This window comes from Homalodisca vitripennis, chromosome 1 (genome assembly GCF_021130785.1).
Source record: "Homalodisca vitripennis isolate AUS2020 chromosome 1, UT_GWSS_2.1, whole genome shotgun sequence".
In the NCBI taxonomy this organism is placed as follows: domain Eukaryota; kingdom Metazoa; phylum Arthropoda; class Insecta; order Hemiptera; family Cicadellidae; genus Homalodisca; species Homalodisca vitripennis.
Genome location: NC_060207.1, coordinates 44476155 through 44493392, shown reverse-complemented (window position 1 = coordinate 44493392; position 17238 = coordinate 44476155). Strand labels below are relative to the sequence as shown.

At 31.5% G+C, this 17238-nt stretch overlaps 1 protein-coding gene and 1 non-coding gene across 2 annotated transcripts; both read right to left on the bottom strand.

Annotated features, from left to right (window-relative positions):
- Positions 1–2688: 2688 nt before the first annotated feature.
- On the bottom strand, positions 2689–2760 carry Trnap-agg. The gene has a single exon. It is a non-coding gene; the product is annotated as a tRNA-Pro (tRNA).
- A 6283-nt stretch (positions 2761–9043) lies between these two features.
- Positions 9044–16945, bottom strand: LOC124360543. Its single transcript, XM_046814259.1, has 4 exons — positions 16783–16945; positions 15574–15762; positions 13616–13887; positions 9044–9829 (listed from the first exon to the last, which is right to left on the bottom strand). The coding sequence occupies exons 2-4, from the start codon at positions 15752–15754 to the stop codon at positions 9071–9073; spliced, it is 1212 nt and encodes a 403-aa protein (XP_046670215.1). The 5' UTR covers positions 15755–15762; positions 16783–16945; the 3' UTR covers positions 9044–9070.
- Between the last annotated feature and the right edge of the window lie 293 nt (positions 16946–17238).

Sequence of the window (17238 nt, the reverse complement as noted above, 5' to 3'; positions counted from 1 at the left end):
AAAATATTTTTAAACGTGTTCAATATTGTTCTGAGAAGGTTATAAAATAAATGCAAAACAAATAATTTGATGATTTAAGAAATTTCTACCTCGCCTGTGCACTATTACTGTAAACTACTCAAATTTGATAAATTAACCTCAAACATTGATTAAAAAAGTGATTAAGCTAGAGACCACGTGGTAAAAATGGTTCTTGGATTTAAAGTACAGAATGTTTTAGTACAGTTACAATATACTTTCGTAACAAGTATATATATCACTTTTCAAGAATTAAGATTTATTTTTACTTTTTCATCCTTGAAATTCTAACACAGTAGCAGTAGGTAATTGATAAATGCACGTATAATGAAACTTTAATACTGTAAACCGTGTTCGAAGTGAATATAACGATAAGCAAAATATACGATAAATAAAATATACGATATACGATAAATAACGATAAGCATAATAATCGTGTTATTACTAACAATTATTAACAATTGTGACTGGTAAGAAGCACAAGACAAATATCAGTAAAAGGTCATACACCTGTACAGGAGACTAAACACTTCTGTAGTATTCACAACATTTCTTTCAATTCACAACTCTCATTTGTATTTTGGTTTATAGAAGTTCAAATGCTGTCAATAAATGAATCCATAGTTGTTTTTACAAATGAATACTGTCATAAATTTCCAAATTAATCATAGAAATCTAATTAATTTTTTATCCTTTTATCCAAACAAAGAACACGCTAGCCTAACAGTATATCGCTTTTATTTTAAAGCTAGTGCAAGTTTACACGCTGAACCAGCTAAAAGTTTTACTAAACATTTCTAGACACAATAGCCTTTTTGATGTGAAAATTTTCTTCCGGGACAGTTAAAATTTTTTGAGAATATGGAAATACAATGTACTTGCTAATTACAACCTTAAGGTCACGATTACGATCTTAATTCGTTAAATTAAATTTAAATTCTTATATATTTCATAAAATTTTTGAAAATATTAAGTACTATAAAACTTAACTGTGTAAAAAAATAACTAATATACATTTAGATTTATTGGTATTTGGTTGGTTAGTATCCGCTTATTTCAGACGATAGAGTTATATTTTAATAGAAAATGAAGAACGGTAGAGCCTGTATTACAATCTAGTTGTAATTTAAGATGGGTTATATGCATTTGTACTTATGATAATAAACAACAGGTCCCAGAGGAACATCTTTTATAATGAAATAATTTTCAGTACACTTTTGAATACAGTACTATTGTGTTTATTATTATTTTGTTGATCCTCCATAGAGATAATATCAAATTCAAAGAATATTTTCTAAAAAGTATTGATGCTCAAATCCTTGTTATTAAAAATTAAAACATAAATGATCGAACGCTCTCTGGTTATCCGGTGGAATTACAAATGAAATAGTATGCAAACTCATAGGCTTTTAAGAATATGAAGGCTTCTTTGAGAGGTAGGAAAAGACGATATTGTATACTGGGGTCTTTTACAGCAAGTTCCTCATGTTATTCTATAGGCCTATAGGTGGAATCCTGGTAAAATAAATTAGATTATTACATTAAAGGAATAAACCAGTGTTTTAGGAATCAGGCAGGATGAAATCGAATACATAACTAGTGATAAGAAACTCTCCGTCTTCTGCTGTGACGGTATTACAATATATTTTATAACACATGCATAGGAATTAACAACTTAATAGTCTGGACAGATCTTTACTTTATATTTAAATAAACAGAACCAAAATCAATACAACACATTTAATTATTGATACAAAAAGCCAATAATTAATTCAAAGGCTGAATAACTAGGATAAAAGCCTTATCACCAGCATTGGCGATATGATTAAGTAGTATATATTCCAATAAATGTAAAGTTTCGTATAATAACAATAGCATATATTTAACTTCACAATTTGCAATGAATATACATCATTTAGTAGGTCTCTGATGGCGTTTGGTGGTTAAGAATGACTGTTACATTTGTTCATAGCACACGTTGGTGTAATAACAGTGAAACTGATAGAAATATATTTAAATATTACTAAAAGTTGTAAATTACGTACAAAATAAAAAAAAGAAAATTGAAAAAAATATGAGCTAGCCTAACTCATCCCCACAACCATTGAAGGTACTTTAATCAAGATTATTGTATTTCATTAAACGACTGTAAGGAAATAGTTTGTCAATTAGTTGCCGGAATATTAGTTTTGTCTACTAATGTCCACTAAACAAGAGTAACTAGGCGTTATTATTTGACATAGCCTACACGCGAAATAAATGGACAGTTGCAAAGTGAGCTCTAAGATAAAGTGTAAAGGAAAATTAAATATATGGTAAAATCAAGCAGAACTCATGAACGCAATGTGCAATTGGTTCGTATTATATGTTTTACAAGATTATACCAGGTTACAAAAAATATATATATATATATATATATATATATATATATATATATATATATATATGTATGTATAATCTGACAGAAAATATATACATTTTTTCCGATTTGATGCCCTAAGTCAATGAATCTGTGTTGTATTTTTAAAGAATCAATATCACTGAATAATGTATATTTTTTATAATACATTTATTATACGTATAATTTAGACAGCCAAAAGTCATAGTGAATACTCCAAACTATTAAAAAAAACCAATTAATACGAAAAACAATTAACAAAAATTTTATGCGGGCTCGGCCGGGATTTGAACCCGGGACCTCTCGCACCCTAAGCGAGAATCATACCCCTAGACCACCGAGCCACACTTCTTTCGGGATCGTGATTGCAATGTTAACAGAACTTGTCTCTTTTACCTCATTGTTAGTGACAAAGAACCTACATCTACATGGCTTCAGCAGTGTAATGCCAATTTATTGTTGTCTGTTCAAATAAAGTATTTTACAGAAGATTATCAATACAGACGATCTTTGGTCACCTGCCAAAGATTATTTGAAATAATATGATATTAGAACGTACTGTCAATTTAAAACTGTACTGTCTGAAATAAAATGTTCCACGTGTAGCAAAAGATAAAATTACTACTAACATTGAATGTTTATTAATGTAACCAAGCCCATTTCTTAGTAAGTTTTCATCGTTAATGGTCAAATAGTGAACATAATTTAAGATCAAATAGTGTCTTATTGGTCTATTTAATTTATTGGCATTTCCCCGTATTTACAAAACGATTATTTAATTACATTAATATTTATAAGAAGGGTTGGTCCTCTTATAAAACTTAATCATAACAGATTGAAAACTCTATCTGCAGATCTATTCAACTAAATTGGCTATTACTGATTTTTGAAAGGAAATTAATAAAACGGAGTAATGACAAATTAAAATTATATCGGCGATTTTATTTACTTAAACGCGAGCAAAACCAACATTCTGGTAATTAAGTTAGTAACTGTGTAATCGTTGTTCTGTGGTGATTTTGTACCAAAGGACACTGCGTTGATTGATAAAAACATTATATGAACAAACATTTTATCTTTATAAAATTAAAACTTAAAACTGTGTGATACTTAAAATCCTACATTTTAAAAACTTTTGATGTTCATTTTTAAACGGAAAAAGGTTAAAGTTTAAGTTTAAGTTAAAATTTCAAGTTTCATTTTCGTAAAAATAATAATTATTTACATCCAACATTATCTATCTACCAAAATGCTTTCTTCGCCATTGTGTAAATGTGTAGGGATCGGTGCCTGTGGATATTACTCGTTGCTTATCACTTGCTCTTCTCTCTCATCCCAGCTTCTATTGTTACTCAGATTATTTTTTCGTGATCGGCGTGTGTGGATATTACTCGTAGCTTATCACTCTCAGCTTCTATTGTTAATCAGATTATATTTAGTGATCGGCGTGTGTGGATATTACTCGTAGCTTATCACTTGCTCTTCTTTCTCTCATCTCAGCTTCTATTGTTACTCAGATTATTTTTAGTGATCGGCGTGTGTGGATATTACTCGTAGCTTATCACTTGCTCTTCTTTCTCTCATCTCAGCTTCTATTGTTACTCAGATTATTTTTAGTGATCGACGTGTGTGGATATTACTCGTGGCTTATCATTTGCTCTTCTTTCTCTAATCTCAGCTTCTATCGTTACTCAGATTATTTTTCGTGATCGGCTTGTGTGGATATTACTCGTAGCTTATCACTTGCTCTTCTTTCTCTAATCTCAGCTTCTATCGTTACTCAGATTATTTTTCGTGATCGGCTTGTGTGGATATTACTCGTAGCTTATCACTTGCTCTTCTTTCTATCATACCACCTTCTAATTTTACTCACATTATTTAAAAAAAAATAGCAGTCGTGGGACTGCCGATAGAAGTGAAAACGGAACTATTAAGTTGAGAGTAATTAAAACTATATGCAAAAATTATATGAAATTTTTTATGTTTTATTTATTAGTTACATATGATGGGTTAAACAAATCATGAACAAAATATAAATACAAAGTGGTTGAAAAAAAAATTATATGAAATTTTTTATGTTTTATTTATTAGTTACATATGATGGGTTAAACAAATCATGAACAAAATATAAATACAAAGTGGTTGAAAAAATAATTAATATACAATTATCTTAATTATACATAGTATTTATATTTACACGAATTTCAATGAATTCAAGTTTGAACATTATTTTCATTATTTACATCATTGTTATCATTAATTTCGACAATACTTAGATTATCTGTTCGTTCAATCATTTCATTGTATTCTAAAAAAGATACAATAGGTTTATGGTAACTGAAATAAGAAATAAAAATGTTTGATTGAAATTTATCTAAATATCGTATAAAAACAGCATCGATAGTCGTTTTATACTTTGTTGTATTGACTTTTCGATCATTAGACATAGTCAAACCTAATGTTTCATTCAAAAATTCAATTAATGATAAATTTTTGTCATCTGCGAAGTTAATATTAGTCTCCGCTTAATATCAATGTTTAAAAATATATTCGTTGTTTTCATTATTCATTTATCTGTATAAAAATATTAATATGTTTCATACTCACTTTTATACTGAAGTCAATGAATTTAAATTCAATAAATAAACAGTAATCCTTCAATTAAATAATTACAATAATAGTCAAATTAAAAATTCACTTAAATAAACAAAATCCAGTACACACAAGTTGAACTTCCCACGTGGTCAATTTAACTTTACTTATGTATTCTACACTCTAATACTTAACGTACAACGCGCGTCACATTTACAATTACAGATGTACTACTACTATAAACGTATTGTTGACGTGACTCACAAAATTATACTTATCCAAAAAGCGTCCAACGCGCACATAATACAGTCAGAAATAGTCGATGTATTAGTGTATACGTGTACACAGGCTACTGCGCGTGCGCTAGTCTGGCTCTCCATAGCTATAGATATACTATTATCATTAGCATATTACATTGCGTAGATTTAGTATTAGGCGTTTAATATATCATAAATAGCACAAAGTGACTAAAATAGAATAAACAAATTTTCCAAAGATTATTAACGTTTCCATGGAAACCACTTTAGCATGTCGGTGACGCGAACCGAGGATTTTACCCTCTACCAAAACGCTCAACGCGCCTAAAGAAGTTTTCACTTCAAAAAAACCACATACTCATTGAAACATTGGTAAACATTCCAAACTATTTTTTAATCTGATTTCCTAATGCAACTGTCCTGTGTTTTACAAATGTAATATTTAAATCTGTAAACGGAATAAATGAAATGAATATTTAAAAAACAAGAATCACAAAATACTTGGTTTTTAGTAAACACAATTTAATAAATGGATCAACTTGTGTTGTGTGTACTGCCCAAAACAATATTCATGAAAACATTTGAATTAATATACTGTGATAACTACACATATTTTAGCCATCAAAATAAATACTAGATGTTATTGGCTCTTAAATAACAAACTATTTGCATTCACTTAGATGTTGACGTCTAATGTTCAACTATGGACACTGGACAGGCTAGTTTCACTATGGTGTTATGGATATGGTCAGAGTAGCATGTCGTGTAACGCAAACGTCGTGAAATCTGACTGGACTGATTTACGAGCTGCTACCCCATTTATGGCTGGTGGTGGACAATCTCTTGAGGTTTGTAACTGCTATACGACACCCAGTAAATAATATTATATGTACAGGATATCATAGTTGGTTAAAATCAGTGTTTTAGCCAAGGCGCCTATGGGAGAGCTAAAAACTCCTATTAGGTTTCATGTCGAGATTATAAAATACATTATGTGCTCATAATCATAAGCTTTAATGAGGTTGTGTCATTGTATCGTGTATAAAAATCCAGTAATCCGCGTCCTCCCACTTGAAAATGTTGACTATGAATCTTTTAGTTCTAAATAAAAACCATCGGATCTACAATTCATTCAGGAGCATATTTAATTAAAATGTTGATACCTTAATTTCTACATGAACGAACTAATAAATCTCTAAAGATTTATGGCCGTGAATGTAGGACTCTACGTATGATCTCATTAGTTTTTCTCATCTTTTGTCAATTATGTTTTGGCTATTTTCTTAATAGAAAACAAAATTTCATTGTAAGCTTCAATGAAAAAACAGTATTAAATTATCTCAAGTAGTTATAAAATCGTAAGTGTTGATTTCGTTAAATAGAATACTAATGTACTTATTCCCTCTTTTTGTTCAGTACCATAGATTGTATATTGATTCAAATTCTGAGTTTGAACACATGAATCGATGGATATATTAAAAGAGTTAAAGGTTAACTCTGGAATATTTGACAAATTCCTAGTGTCAATTTTAGTGGGAGGTGGAGTATTCCGCTATTTCATCACAAAGGATGAATGTTCTGTCTGTCAGCTCTAGATTTAATGAGGGAAACATGAATAACTTTTCGTATGAATAGTTAATGTTAGTGGGTGAGTGGAGGAAATACACGTAATATTTCGTTAACGTCTATATTTTACGTTTATCTCATTTTATTCTACTATCATGAAACATTTTCCAAGTACTTTCCAGTTTCTTTTTTCAGATTATCGAATATGCTATGGTATACTAAAATAACATATGCAAACATTCACAGATGTTTAACTAAAATTTAATTTTTAAAACTAAGAAAGGAAATCTAATTATTTGTGTATATAATGTGATACAATTGAAGGGATAATAGGATCTCGGACATTTTGTTATAACATTTTATAACGATGGCAAATGTTTAAAATCTTATTATCCCTTTAAATCATCCAACGTCAGTAACATACATTAAAGTAATTACATTTTTAAACATATTGTTATTTTGAAGAAATATGGCCAGGGACTTTTTCTATTACATACGAATAATAAGCCCTATATACAGGGTGTCAATTAAGTCTGGAACCTCTTTTTTAATTTTGGAACCATAATAGAAAGAAATACCAAAGTTCACACGTGCTTACTGGTGATAGTAACGCACACATCTGCACAATTACCAACCGGATAATCCCTTTGGGGGACGGTCCACAAGGAGTCAGACAAAATTCTTAAATAGCAGCATAGGTCAAGACGATGGTAGGGGAACATTTTGAACACTTACTTTGATCCCAGGTACTTAAAAATTGGTGTTTACTTGTAATACTTAATAATTTACATTGTTCAATTGTTTTAAAATTTCAAATAGCTATAACTACTGAATAAATCCACCTTTTGAAGTCCGGTTTGCGGCATTGTACTCTGCTAAGTAAGAACTTTAATTTGATACCAAACTTGACCTATGCTGCTATTTAAGAATTTTGTCTGACTCCTTGTGGGCCGTCCCCCAAAGGGATTATCTGGTCGGTAATTGGGCAGATATGTGCGTTACTATCACCAGTAAGCACGTGTGAACTTTGGTATGTTTTTACATTGTGGTTTAAAAATTAAAAAAGAGGTTCCAGACTTAATTGACACCCTGTATATTATCAATTATAAAACTATTATTATTTACGAACGAGGATATTATATTATTACTAATTATTCAATTTAGTTTTGTATATCCAAATATGTTTGAAATATTTAATAATATACAATAAAATTAATTTATAAAATTTTGCATTATTAAATTGAAATTTTTTTGATATTCATGTATTTACCGTTGTAGGTAAATATCGTCCGCATTGACGAAAACGCCTACAACGTGCAATTAGTGAAGTAAGCCTATTTTAAAGGTAGAGACTACATTGCGACTAAAGACTGTAAAGATCAAATGGGAGATGACTCTCAAAAGTCCTTTTGTGGCTTCCGTACGAATAATAATGTGGGGTTCTTTTTATTACCTTCACTGATTTTAATTCTCCTTTAACGTAGTGCTAACTCTTGACTTTGTGAACTTTTAACAATTTATTAAAGTTGGAGTTGTATTTTATTAGTAAAATGAAATGCCAAGCTTTATAATGTATTTTGATAATACTTCACGTATATACTAGACTAATAAATAATTGTAAAAACACTCGAACTTAAGTTAAAATATAATAATATCCTGTAGGAATTATATGTAAAGTAATTAAATTAACAAAACATTTATGCAATGGGATTTCTAAAAGATGCTTAAACAAAATAACTTAAGGGCTATATAAAATATTTGAGTAATCTACGGACAACAAAAACAACCAATATTGACGTTTTGCAAATATTACATATAACTATTACACCCTATTTCCTCTTAATTTCCTACGTTTTAGATGTCAAACTATTAAAGAAATACCAAACTTAAATATAAAACAAAAATGATGTGTAAACACTTATAAGTATATTATTTAACAATATTTCTGAAAACTTTTAACAATGAATGTACGATGGGTTACGATATGTTAAATACGTAAAATTCTCTTTATATGAATAGCATTGTTTAGAAAATTTTATCATAATGGACATTTAAACTTTAGTAAAAAATTCAGTCAGTTTATTCATCAATTGAAGTTGCCACTTGTTACCTACTATGTATCAATAAAACATACACACAATTCAAAATTCATTCATACATTTAAAAACATACCCTAAAAGTAAGGGATTCGGCAGGTACTTAGTACTCTTGATGTGACCAGCACATTCGTAAATTACATTTATATCAAACCTTCAAGTACAACCACTTCAAACATCGTGTTGACTCTTCTTTTAAACTCCGGAGTAATAATTCCCTTTTCTGCCTCCGCCAAGAACTCCTCATTATGTAAACATTCTTCAGTGACGTCATCAATAGTATAGCTCAATTTATCGGCGGTGACTGCAGGTAGAACGGCAAGGGACATCACCATGCCAAACGCAGCGTGCTGTTTGATCTGCACCATGATGTCGTCTAAAGTGACGGTAGGTGCGAGGGGTGCCAGTCGTTTGAGGTGTTCCACAAGAGAGCGATGGTAGGTGACCACCAGATGGCGGAAGTTCTGCTTAGTAACGTCCTTCTTAGTGCTGGAGAAGAGAAAGTACATTATATCCAGAGACGGAGATGCATACCGGCAGCCTTGCAAGTCTAGGAACGTAACATCAATGGGAGTCTTTGAATTGTCGGGGGAATACCTGAAGAGCAAATTATTACTCCAGAGGTCACCGTGGCAGATGACGGCCAGAGGCTCTTTTGGTGCAGCAAAAGGTATCATTAACTTCAAGCTGTTACCTTGAATTCCCTTAAGCATTGTGACGGCTTTGGACTCCAAGTCGGTGGTAACTTTCAAAGCCATGTCAATACAAACATCGTAGCTTTTGTTTATGATGACGTTTTCCCCTGTGACGAACACCTCTCTGATTTCTGATTTTATCTGGTTAAACGTGGCTGGATCTGTGTGTTTTAACGCCAAAGAGACTGCGTGGTATTTTGCCAATTCCTGAAAACCAAAAACTATATAATTGCATCCATACATATAAACATGCACATTTACAAGGATTATATATAGAAAATATACATTTGCTTCAAATAAACAGTAGTTTTTTTATCATGTGCTCATGATACACAACAGTTAGTCCATCATATTATCCTGTTCAGATAATAACAAATCTGTCAGTTGAGTTTATTGCTCTTATATATTTGTATATTTGACTACCCACTAAACTTTCTAGCACTGATGTTCTCTTTTTATTTATTATTTAATTTTACGTGTGTAATTAAGGAATTTCTGAATTCTAAAACATTAATATAAAAACCAAACAATCAAAGATTATTATTTGTTATTGATTATTTTCTGCCAAATTCAAATTTCAAGCAAAATATAAAATAGAACATCACTAGGTGTCTCGTTTCAAGACAGGATACATCGTCGTCAAAAGATATGAACAATAAATCCATTACGTTTGTGGTCTACGACAGCAATATAATCGATAACAAGCAATGGCGTCCATTATCCTATGATTAGGGATCTTGGAAAAGGCAGGAGATAATGAACTTCATTGTTTGTTACCGCGTATGATGTAAATATGAATTATATAATATAAAATAGAGATGATTGGAAGTAAAATTAGCATTTTTAGCTGCTATAAGTTTTTCCGTAATTGCAGATTCATTATTAGAGAGTTCTAACAATGCAAGGTCAACATTTTAACACATAGTTGTAGGATACAATTAATGTACTGATTACTCGATCATTTAGGTCGTGACATAAGTTAGAGTAATCAGTAAACAAATAAGATTAAAGTACTCCACAATAGAACAGCTGGTATAAATAACAAAACTGACCTTTGTTTTCTGTAACCTCAAGATTAGTAAACATATTACAATTTTAAAATAAAAATATACTAACTTGAATCCTTTTACTAACATTAAGGAGCTAAAATGTAATAATTTTAATTTGACAAAATGAAAGGTACTCATATCTAATAACACAACAAATTTTGAAAGTGGTACCAAATATAAAGAAACACATGTATTAAACAGTTATTTATATAGTTATGTATTATAAACATCTACCACTTATTGTAATCTTTTTCAATATAATGTGAAATATTTCTTCAGCAACGAAAGGAAACTTTCTCATTAAGAACATTACATCATAGGAATTACGTTCGATAATTCAATATTGATAGATGCATGTGCCTGCTGCATGTACCTTTGTATTCAATGGATGGGCAATACATAATATCATATTATGTTTATATATATAAGGTTGTACTTTCTATGAAAGTATGAAGTATCAATTTATGATTTGAAACATTCCATTCTCAGTGCTCAACTCTCTCTCACTGCTCCAGACTGATTCTATATTAGCTGTAACAGGGACGACACTCAAACCGTTACTCTAAACTTCCTGGCAACTCTAAAGTTAAGTTTCCTGGCATTTTGAGGTAGTTTATGATCATTAGAATAAAACTATATATCAGAAACTTTTTCTGTCTTGTTACTACTGTCGACTAGAAAGCTTCTCACAACTCTTGAGGTAACAAATGGTGATTTACAAAAGAACTAACTCCACACTTCATCATGTATCATTGCTCCAACAAGAATTGTCATCGCCTATAACGGGGACGTGACTCAGGCCCTTAATATGAAAAACGATATGTTCACTAAGTTTGTTACACTAAGTAAGTTATGGTCATTCGAACAAAACTACATCTCGGCATCTTATTCCGTCTCGTTACTCCATAGGAATCCTATAGGAGTATTATCTGGAACCCTAATGTAGAATAAGAAGCTTTCCACAGCAACTCTTGTGTGGTTTGTAATGACTGGAAAAATTCCATTCGCCAATCTCAATCCTGTCTTCTCGGATTTTACAGGATAGAATTTTTTTATATTACCTCCAATAGTGGATATTTTAATACTCCGCAATCAATCTTGTCCCGTTATTTCAGAACGGGTTTTATATACTGCCTCAATTAAGAACGATTTTTTCGAAGCCAAACACGAAAGTGATGTTTAGTAACAATTCTGAAGTAAGTCGTAGTAATTGTAAGAAAACAGCATCTCCGTTAATTTCTTTATTTAGCATCTTTAAATGGTTTTATATGTAAAACTTCTAAAACGATTTTCCGTTCAGACGCTTATCCGATATATAAAGAAACGTCAGTGTGACCAATCTGGGGCAGCCCTATTTCGTTAAAAACTTTAAAAATAAAGAACACTAAAATGAGAGTATGAGCATTTCAAATAAATAATTAATCATAAAATTGCAAGTATTTTATAATGTTAAACTTATAACTCTTTTGTCAAATACATAAACTGTAGGAAAACAGATTTAACTAATCATTAGTCGAGACTTTCAAATTGTTTTGTATATGTCCTTCTCAATTTTTATGTAAGTTATTATGTTTAATTATCTGTGGTATAACTGATTTAGGTGAAAAATTACGATTTTTTCAGATTAAAAGTTCATACCAACGGCAACTGCTTAACACCAGAAGTGCGGATAGTGTGATTTTAAGGAACACCAAAACTCCCGAAGAATGCGGATCACGTAATTTTAAGGATTTGATATTTTTAATTTTACCCTATTACGCAATTACTAATTTTACGTCGTAGTCACGTATTACGTAATTTGACATCTATTTTCGTTGTTCCTAGCACAACTCTTCACCAGTATGTGTGTGCTGTATTACATCAGCTTATTTACAAAGTAACAGCTGCGGCTTGTATTCTCTTTTATTTACGTCCTCAGTATACCCCCGCCAGACAAATTTTTTTGATGATTTCACAAAAAAGTTTAATCCAATTTTAATTATATGTCATAATAATGCTTAGTGTACCTACAAATAAACATTTAAACCCTTTTGAAAAGAAAAGGTTTGGTTTCATTGTATAAAAAGATTGTTGGTGATATTTACGCCACAATAAAGAAGAAAACATAGATATCAGCAGCGTATCTTATTTAGACCCTAACCAATTTATTATGATTTTCTAAAAATCCCTTAAAACAGAAACAGGTCAGATTCCGTTATATGCCCCCAATGCTTAAACTGTTTTCAATGAACTTAGAACGTTATAATAATAACGATGTAGTTGAGTAACCGAACTAACAATATGCCCCCCAACGCTAATTTTTCATTTACGGATGATTATAATGAATTACCATTGGTTACTAGCTAAGAAAAAAGGGTATTCACGTATTATACCAACCACACCCCTACATTTCTCCAAACACAAAAATTCAACAAAAACAAACATTACCAAACGTAAACTAAAGTCTTTATTGAAAAAAACACACAAAACTTGTTTTTATTCTTGATCACATTCCGCCACCCAAAATGCGAGTGTGGCCATCAGCGCGGGGCAGAACCGAAGTCAACGAAATAAAAACATCCTTCGAGATAGTACCTATCATTAAAATATCAAATTCTGGACGGGCTGATCAGAAATATAAATTGAATTGTAATGGAAAGGCACTCATGTACCGTGCAAAAAACTTAAATAATCATGTGATGCCGCGTGGCCTGCCGTAATCGGGATTCTCGAGAAAGATAAGATAACAGCGACAACAATACCGATCGCAATACCTGGAAATGCTTGTTGATTGATGGAATGTTAGTTCTGTTACTCAACTACATCGTTTTATAACGTTCTAAGTTCATTGAAAAATGTTTAAGCGTTGCGGGCATACAACGGAATCTGACCCAGAAACGATCTTTCGATTACCAAATATTTCACGGCAAGCGTTCAGTCTTAGAACTATTACTGAGTGACTGACCCGCAAAACCAGTTCGCAGTGCTGAAGGTCAAGCCCCTCCTTGCGGTCTGCAAGGACGTAGCCGTCCTGGCCTAGATGACGTAACAGTATCAGGTCTGTTCGGGCTTGCAGGCAGGGGGCGAACTTCAGGTCGGCATATTGCACCAGTGTCGGCAGCACACGACTATAGAAGGCTGCCTCATTACTAAATGCTGCTTCCACATTGAACGTCGCTCTGCGCTTGGCTGAATCCGGCATAGTCTTCATGATCAGGCTCATGTGTACCTCCTCCCCTGAAATTTTGTAATTTTTAAACTGGTATATGTGACTGTAAAGAATAGAGAAACACATAAGTGTAATGTTTGATATGTACTTTTATCAAAATGACTAGTCCAATCGTCTGGAATATGATCCTGTGTTAAAAATAGTACTGTACTTTAAAGTTTTTAATCGTACATGAATTTAACCATATTTTCGTAAAAAATATAATTTACATATTTATTATTTTATTTGAATGATGAGATGGATTGATTTGCTGAGCATTTAGCTAACACCCTGCTGCCAATTGCTGATAAATGGAATTCTATTTCTGTCTGTCTGTACAACACTGCAAAACGAGTTAACTACTCATATTAAATATCAGTACATTGGAAGTCTCCATTTCTATCTTAGCGATTCTCGTTACCTTAGTCTATATGTATCAGTATCCATAACGAGAAAATACATAATAAACAAATAAGTAAACAAAGTATGTTACGAAGGTCACAAGATACATGCAAGTAACAATGTACATTATCAACACATGTAATAAAGATACTTTATTGGCTTGATTTATGTTTTATAAAGTTTGAACACATCACTTTAACCTGCAGACAAAGAGTAAACAATGCATTTCTTGTTTGACTGCTAAGTACAATATCGAGTTGTAACTTACCTTTCCCAGCAAGTTGAAACAAAGCTCAGAAATGGAAAATAGTAGGCCTATTATAATATCTCTTCCACCGGTTGCTGATTGAAGACAAACACCTTCTGTTTTTGTATGTTTCCGCCCGAATACATGATGATTTTGAAATTATTTCACTTAGAGGATTGAAATTTGTTGTAAAACTCTACCTCTGAAAATGGTAAATGTCAGTCCGTCGGGAGTCTTTTTCCGGGCCAGGATATTGTCCGCTGTGGGGTGAATGCAAAACTCCCCCGCTGATCCGACGTCTGGCGCGTGTTTAACCTTGTAATGAAAGACCCTATTGTATTTTAAGGCTATTTAGGTAAAGAGGGTTCTTTAAAACACCTTCCTTGTTATTTTTAGTTATAAGAATTCTTGATCATACTTAGCGCTCAAATAAATACAGCTAAAACTAGGAGCACTCACCGCTTCCATTCTACACCAATAATTGAAAGAAACAAAATGTTGGATGAAAACAAGATGGTATTATATGAAAGATGACAGTACAAACTACGTAACATACGGGTAGGGTAATAAACAATTATTGGTAATGTTACTGTGCACGAAAAAATTTAATAATTATAAGGTCAGTAAAGACTTGTTTTAATTACATGTAGTTACCAATTTTGCCTAAATTTAGTCATCTTTCATTAAATAATTCAATAATAGACTATTTACAGTACTATGTGAAAAGAAGAAAGTGATAAGATATTATGGAATAACTTATTAAAAAATACAAAGGAAAATTAAGTCTCTCTAGATTTTTAGAAAACTAGTATCCATTCGAATAAAAAATATGAGTAAGAACAGAAAATTTTCCAATTTACACATGGAATGCAAAAATATGTTCGTTTACAAATTACAAGATAAAGATTTAAAGCAGTTTCGAACATTTAGTTTGGAAATTAATTAAGTGACTTTGATTTAATACCCTATTAGTATAATAGGGGTTTTTAAGACTTTTTAAGTCATCTATTGCACTTTGTTTTTCTCTATCAGTATAACATATATCATACATTAAATAAATACATACCCTTTTCACTGTCGTAGCCATCGACATCTAATTTGGTAATGATTCCCATGAAGTTTTCATTATCCTTGATTTCTGATGATGCTTTTAATCTGTCCACCCTTATAGCAGGGAAATTCCTCTGCAGACTATCCTTTACGGCCTCTTCTTCAGAGACTTTAATTTGTTTCAATTCGGCCGCCATTGTTTGTTCTGAAAATAAAGTTGCATTAATGTGTATTTTACAGTGCATCCTCTTACAAAGAATCAATTTATATGAGCATTGTTATTTTATGCATAGCAAACGTTTCTTGACACTATTTGAATGGGAAGTCCTTATTTTTAAATTGGTAAGCAGCCACGTGCTAGGAACGTACAACGAAAAATATTATAATTTGTTTATTTTTTACATAAATTTAAAATCCAGTGTTTAAAATTAAGTTTTGTTAACAAATTACCAGTAAATTTTTTGTTATTGATTTTTGTATTATGTGAAGAATATGAGACATATCGTTACAAAAATAATTTGTTTTATAAAAATATATAAAATTCCGTTTTTACAAAAAAGGTTTTTTATTTTTTATAAACAGTTAAGTTTGAACCTAATTTGAGTGTATATGGTATTTTAAAGATTTTTTCACTTTATACAATGAAAAAGGCCATAAAATTCTAAATAAATCCCATGTATAATATATTATTCCGCAAAAAAACAAACATGATATTGTATGTATAAACAAACGCTGCACAGTACTGACATTTTACAAATTCTACTTTAGTTTTCAGTGTTTAGAAATTACATAGTAATAGTATATATATATATATATATATATATATATATATATATATATATATATATATATAGAATAAGTTGTATATATAAATTGAAAACACCTTTGTATTTTCATTGTTGACATGAACAACTAGCTTATATTTTGTCTCATATATATCAAACTCAATCGCTTTTACATGTTCGAGCACTGTATGACACTGTTATTGTATAACTTATTATACGTATCCTAAATTAACTAAGAATTTTAACAAAAGATTTCGCGTATTTTTTCAATTGAAGATTTTTCAAATAATTAATAGCGATCCGTTACCATGATTCCATGACTTGGTTCGGATGAGATAATTATATTTGAAAGTAAGGTAATAAACATAATAAATTCATAGTAAAATACTCAGCCTAAATGATATAAATAATTGATATAATGGAAGGTAAAGTGTACTCACAAGCGACTGGTCCCGCGCTGCTGAAGGGACTAAACCGGGCCACCGCGGTACCGTCACTGTTTTATCAACAGCTGATGTGGGCTCACCTTGAGCCCAGTCAATGAATCTTTGACAAGACGAGGAGGGGGTATTTGTACTCTCGCCGTAAGTTGCGCAACAAGATGATGGTCATTGCCCCAGTTTCTGCCGCCAGAGTGGATTATAGCGCACCTCTCGTGTTTGCTCTTTGACTGTTTTCGCAATGTGTGTCCGTGTCACAGTGTGTATTCTTCCAAGACCGAGAGTGTTGAGTACCGACAATAGATATCCTCCTGAACATGTTTTGCGTATTTTCCAAATTTATTATGAACAAGTTAGTAGTTGTGGCCATTCAATCAATCGGTAAATTACCACATTGACTGCGGTGGATGTAACTAACCACTACTCCTAAAATCAGTACATGACTACTATCACAGT

Bases quoted from the DNA above. Each gene is read 5' to 3' on its own strand.
- LOC124360543 (XM_046814259.1), bottom strand. From the start codon at position 15,754: ATGGCGGCCGAATTGAAACAAATTAAAGTCTCTGAAGAAGAGGCCGTA. The intron at 13,888-15,573 runs GTATGTATTTAT...ACAAAATTTCAG, and splicing joins TGGCTACGACAGTGAAAAGG to GGGAGGAGGTACACATGAGC. The intron at 9,830-13,615 runs GTCAGTCACTCA...TTTGGTTTTCAG, and splicing joins ACTGCGAACTGGTTTTGCGG to GAATTGGCAAAATACCACGC.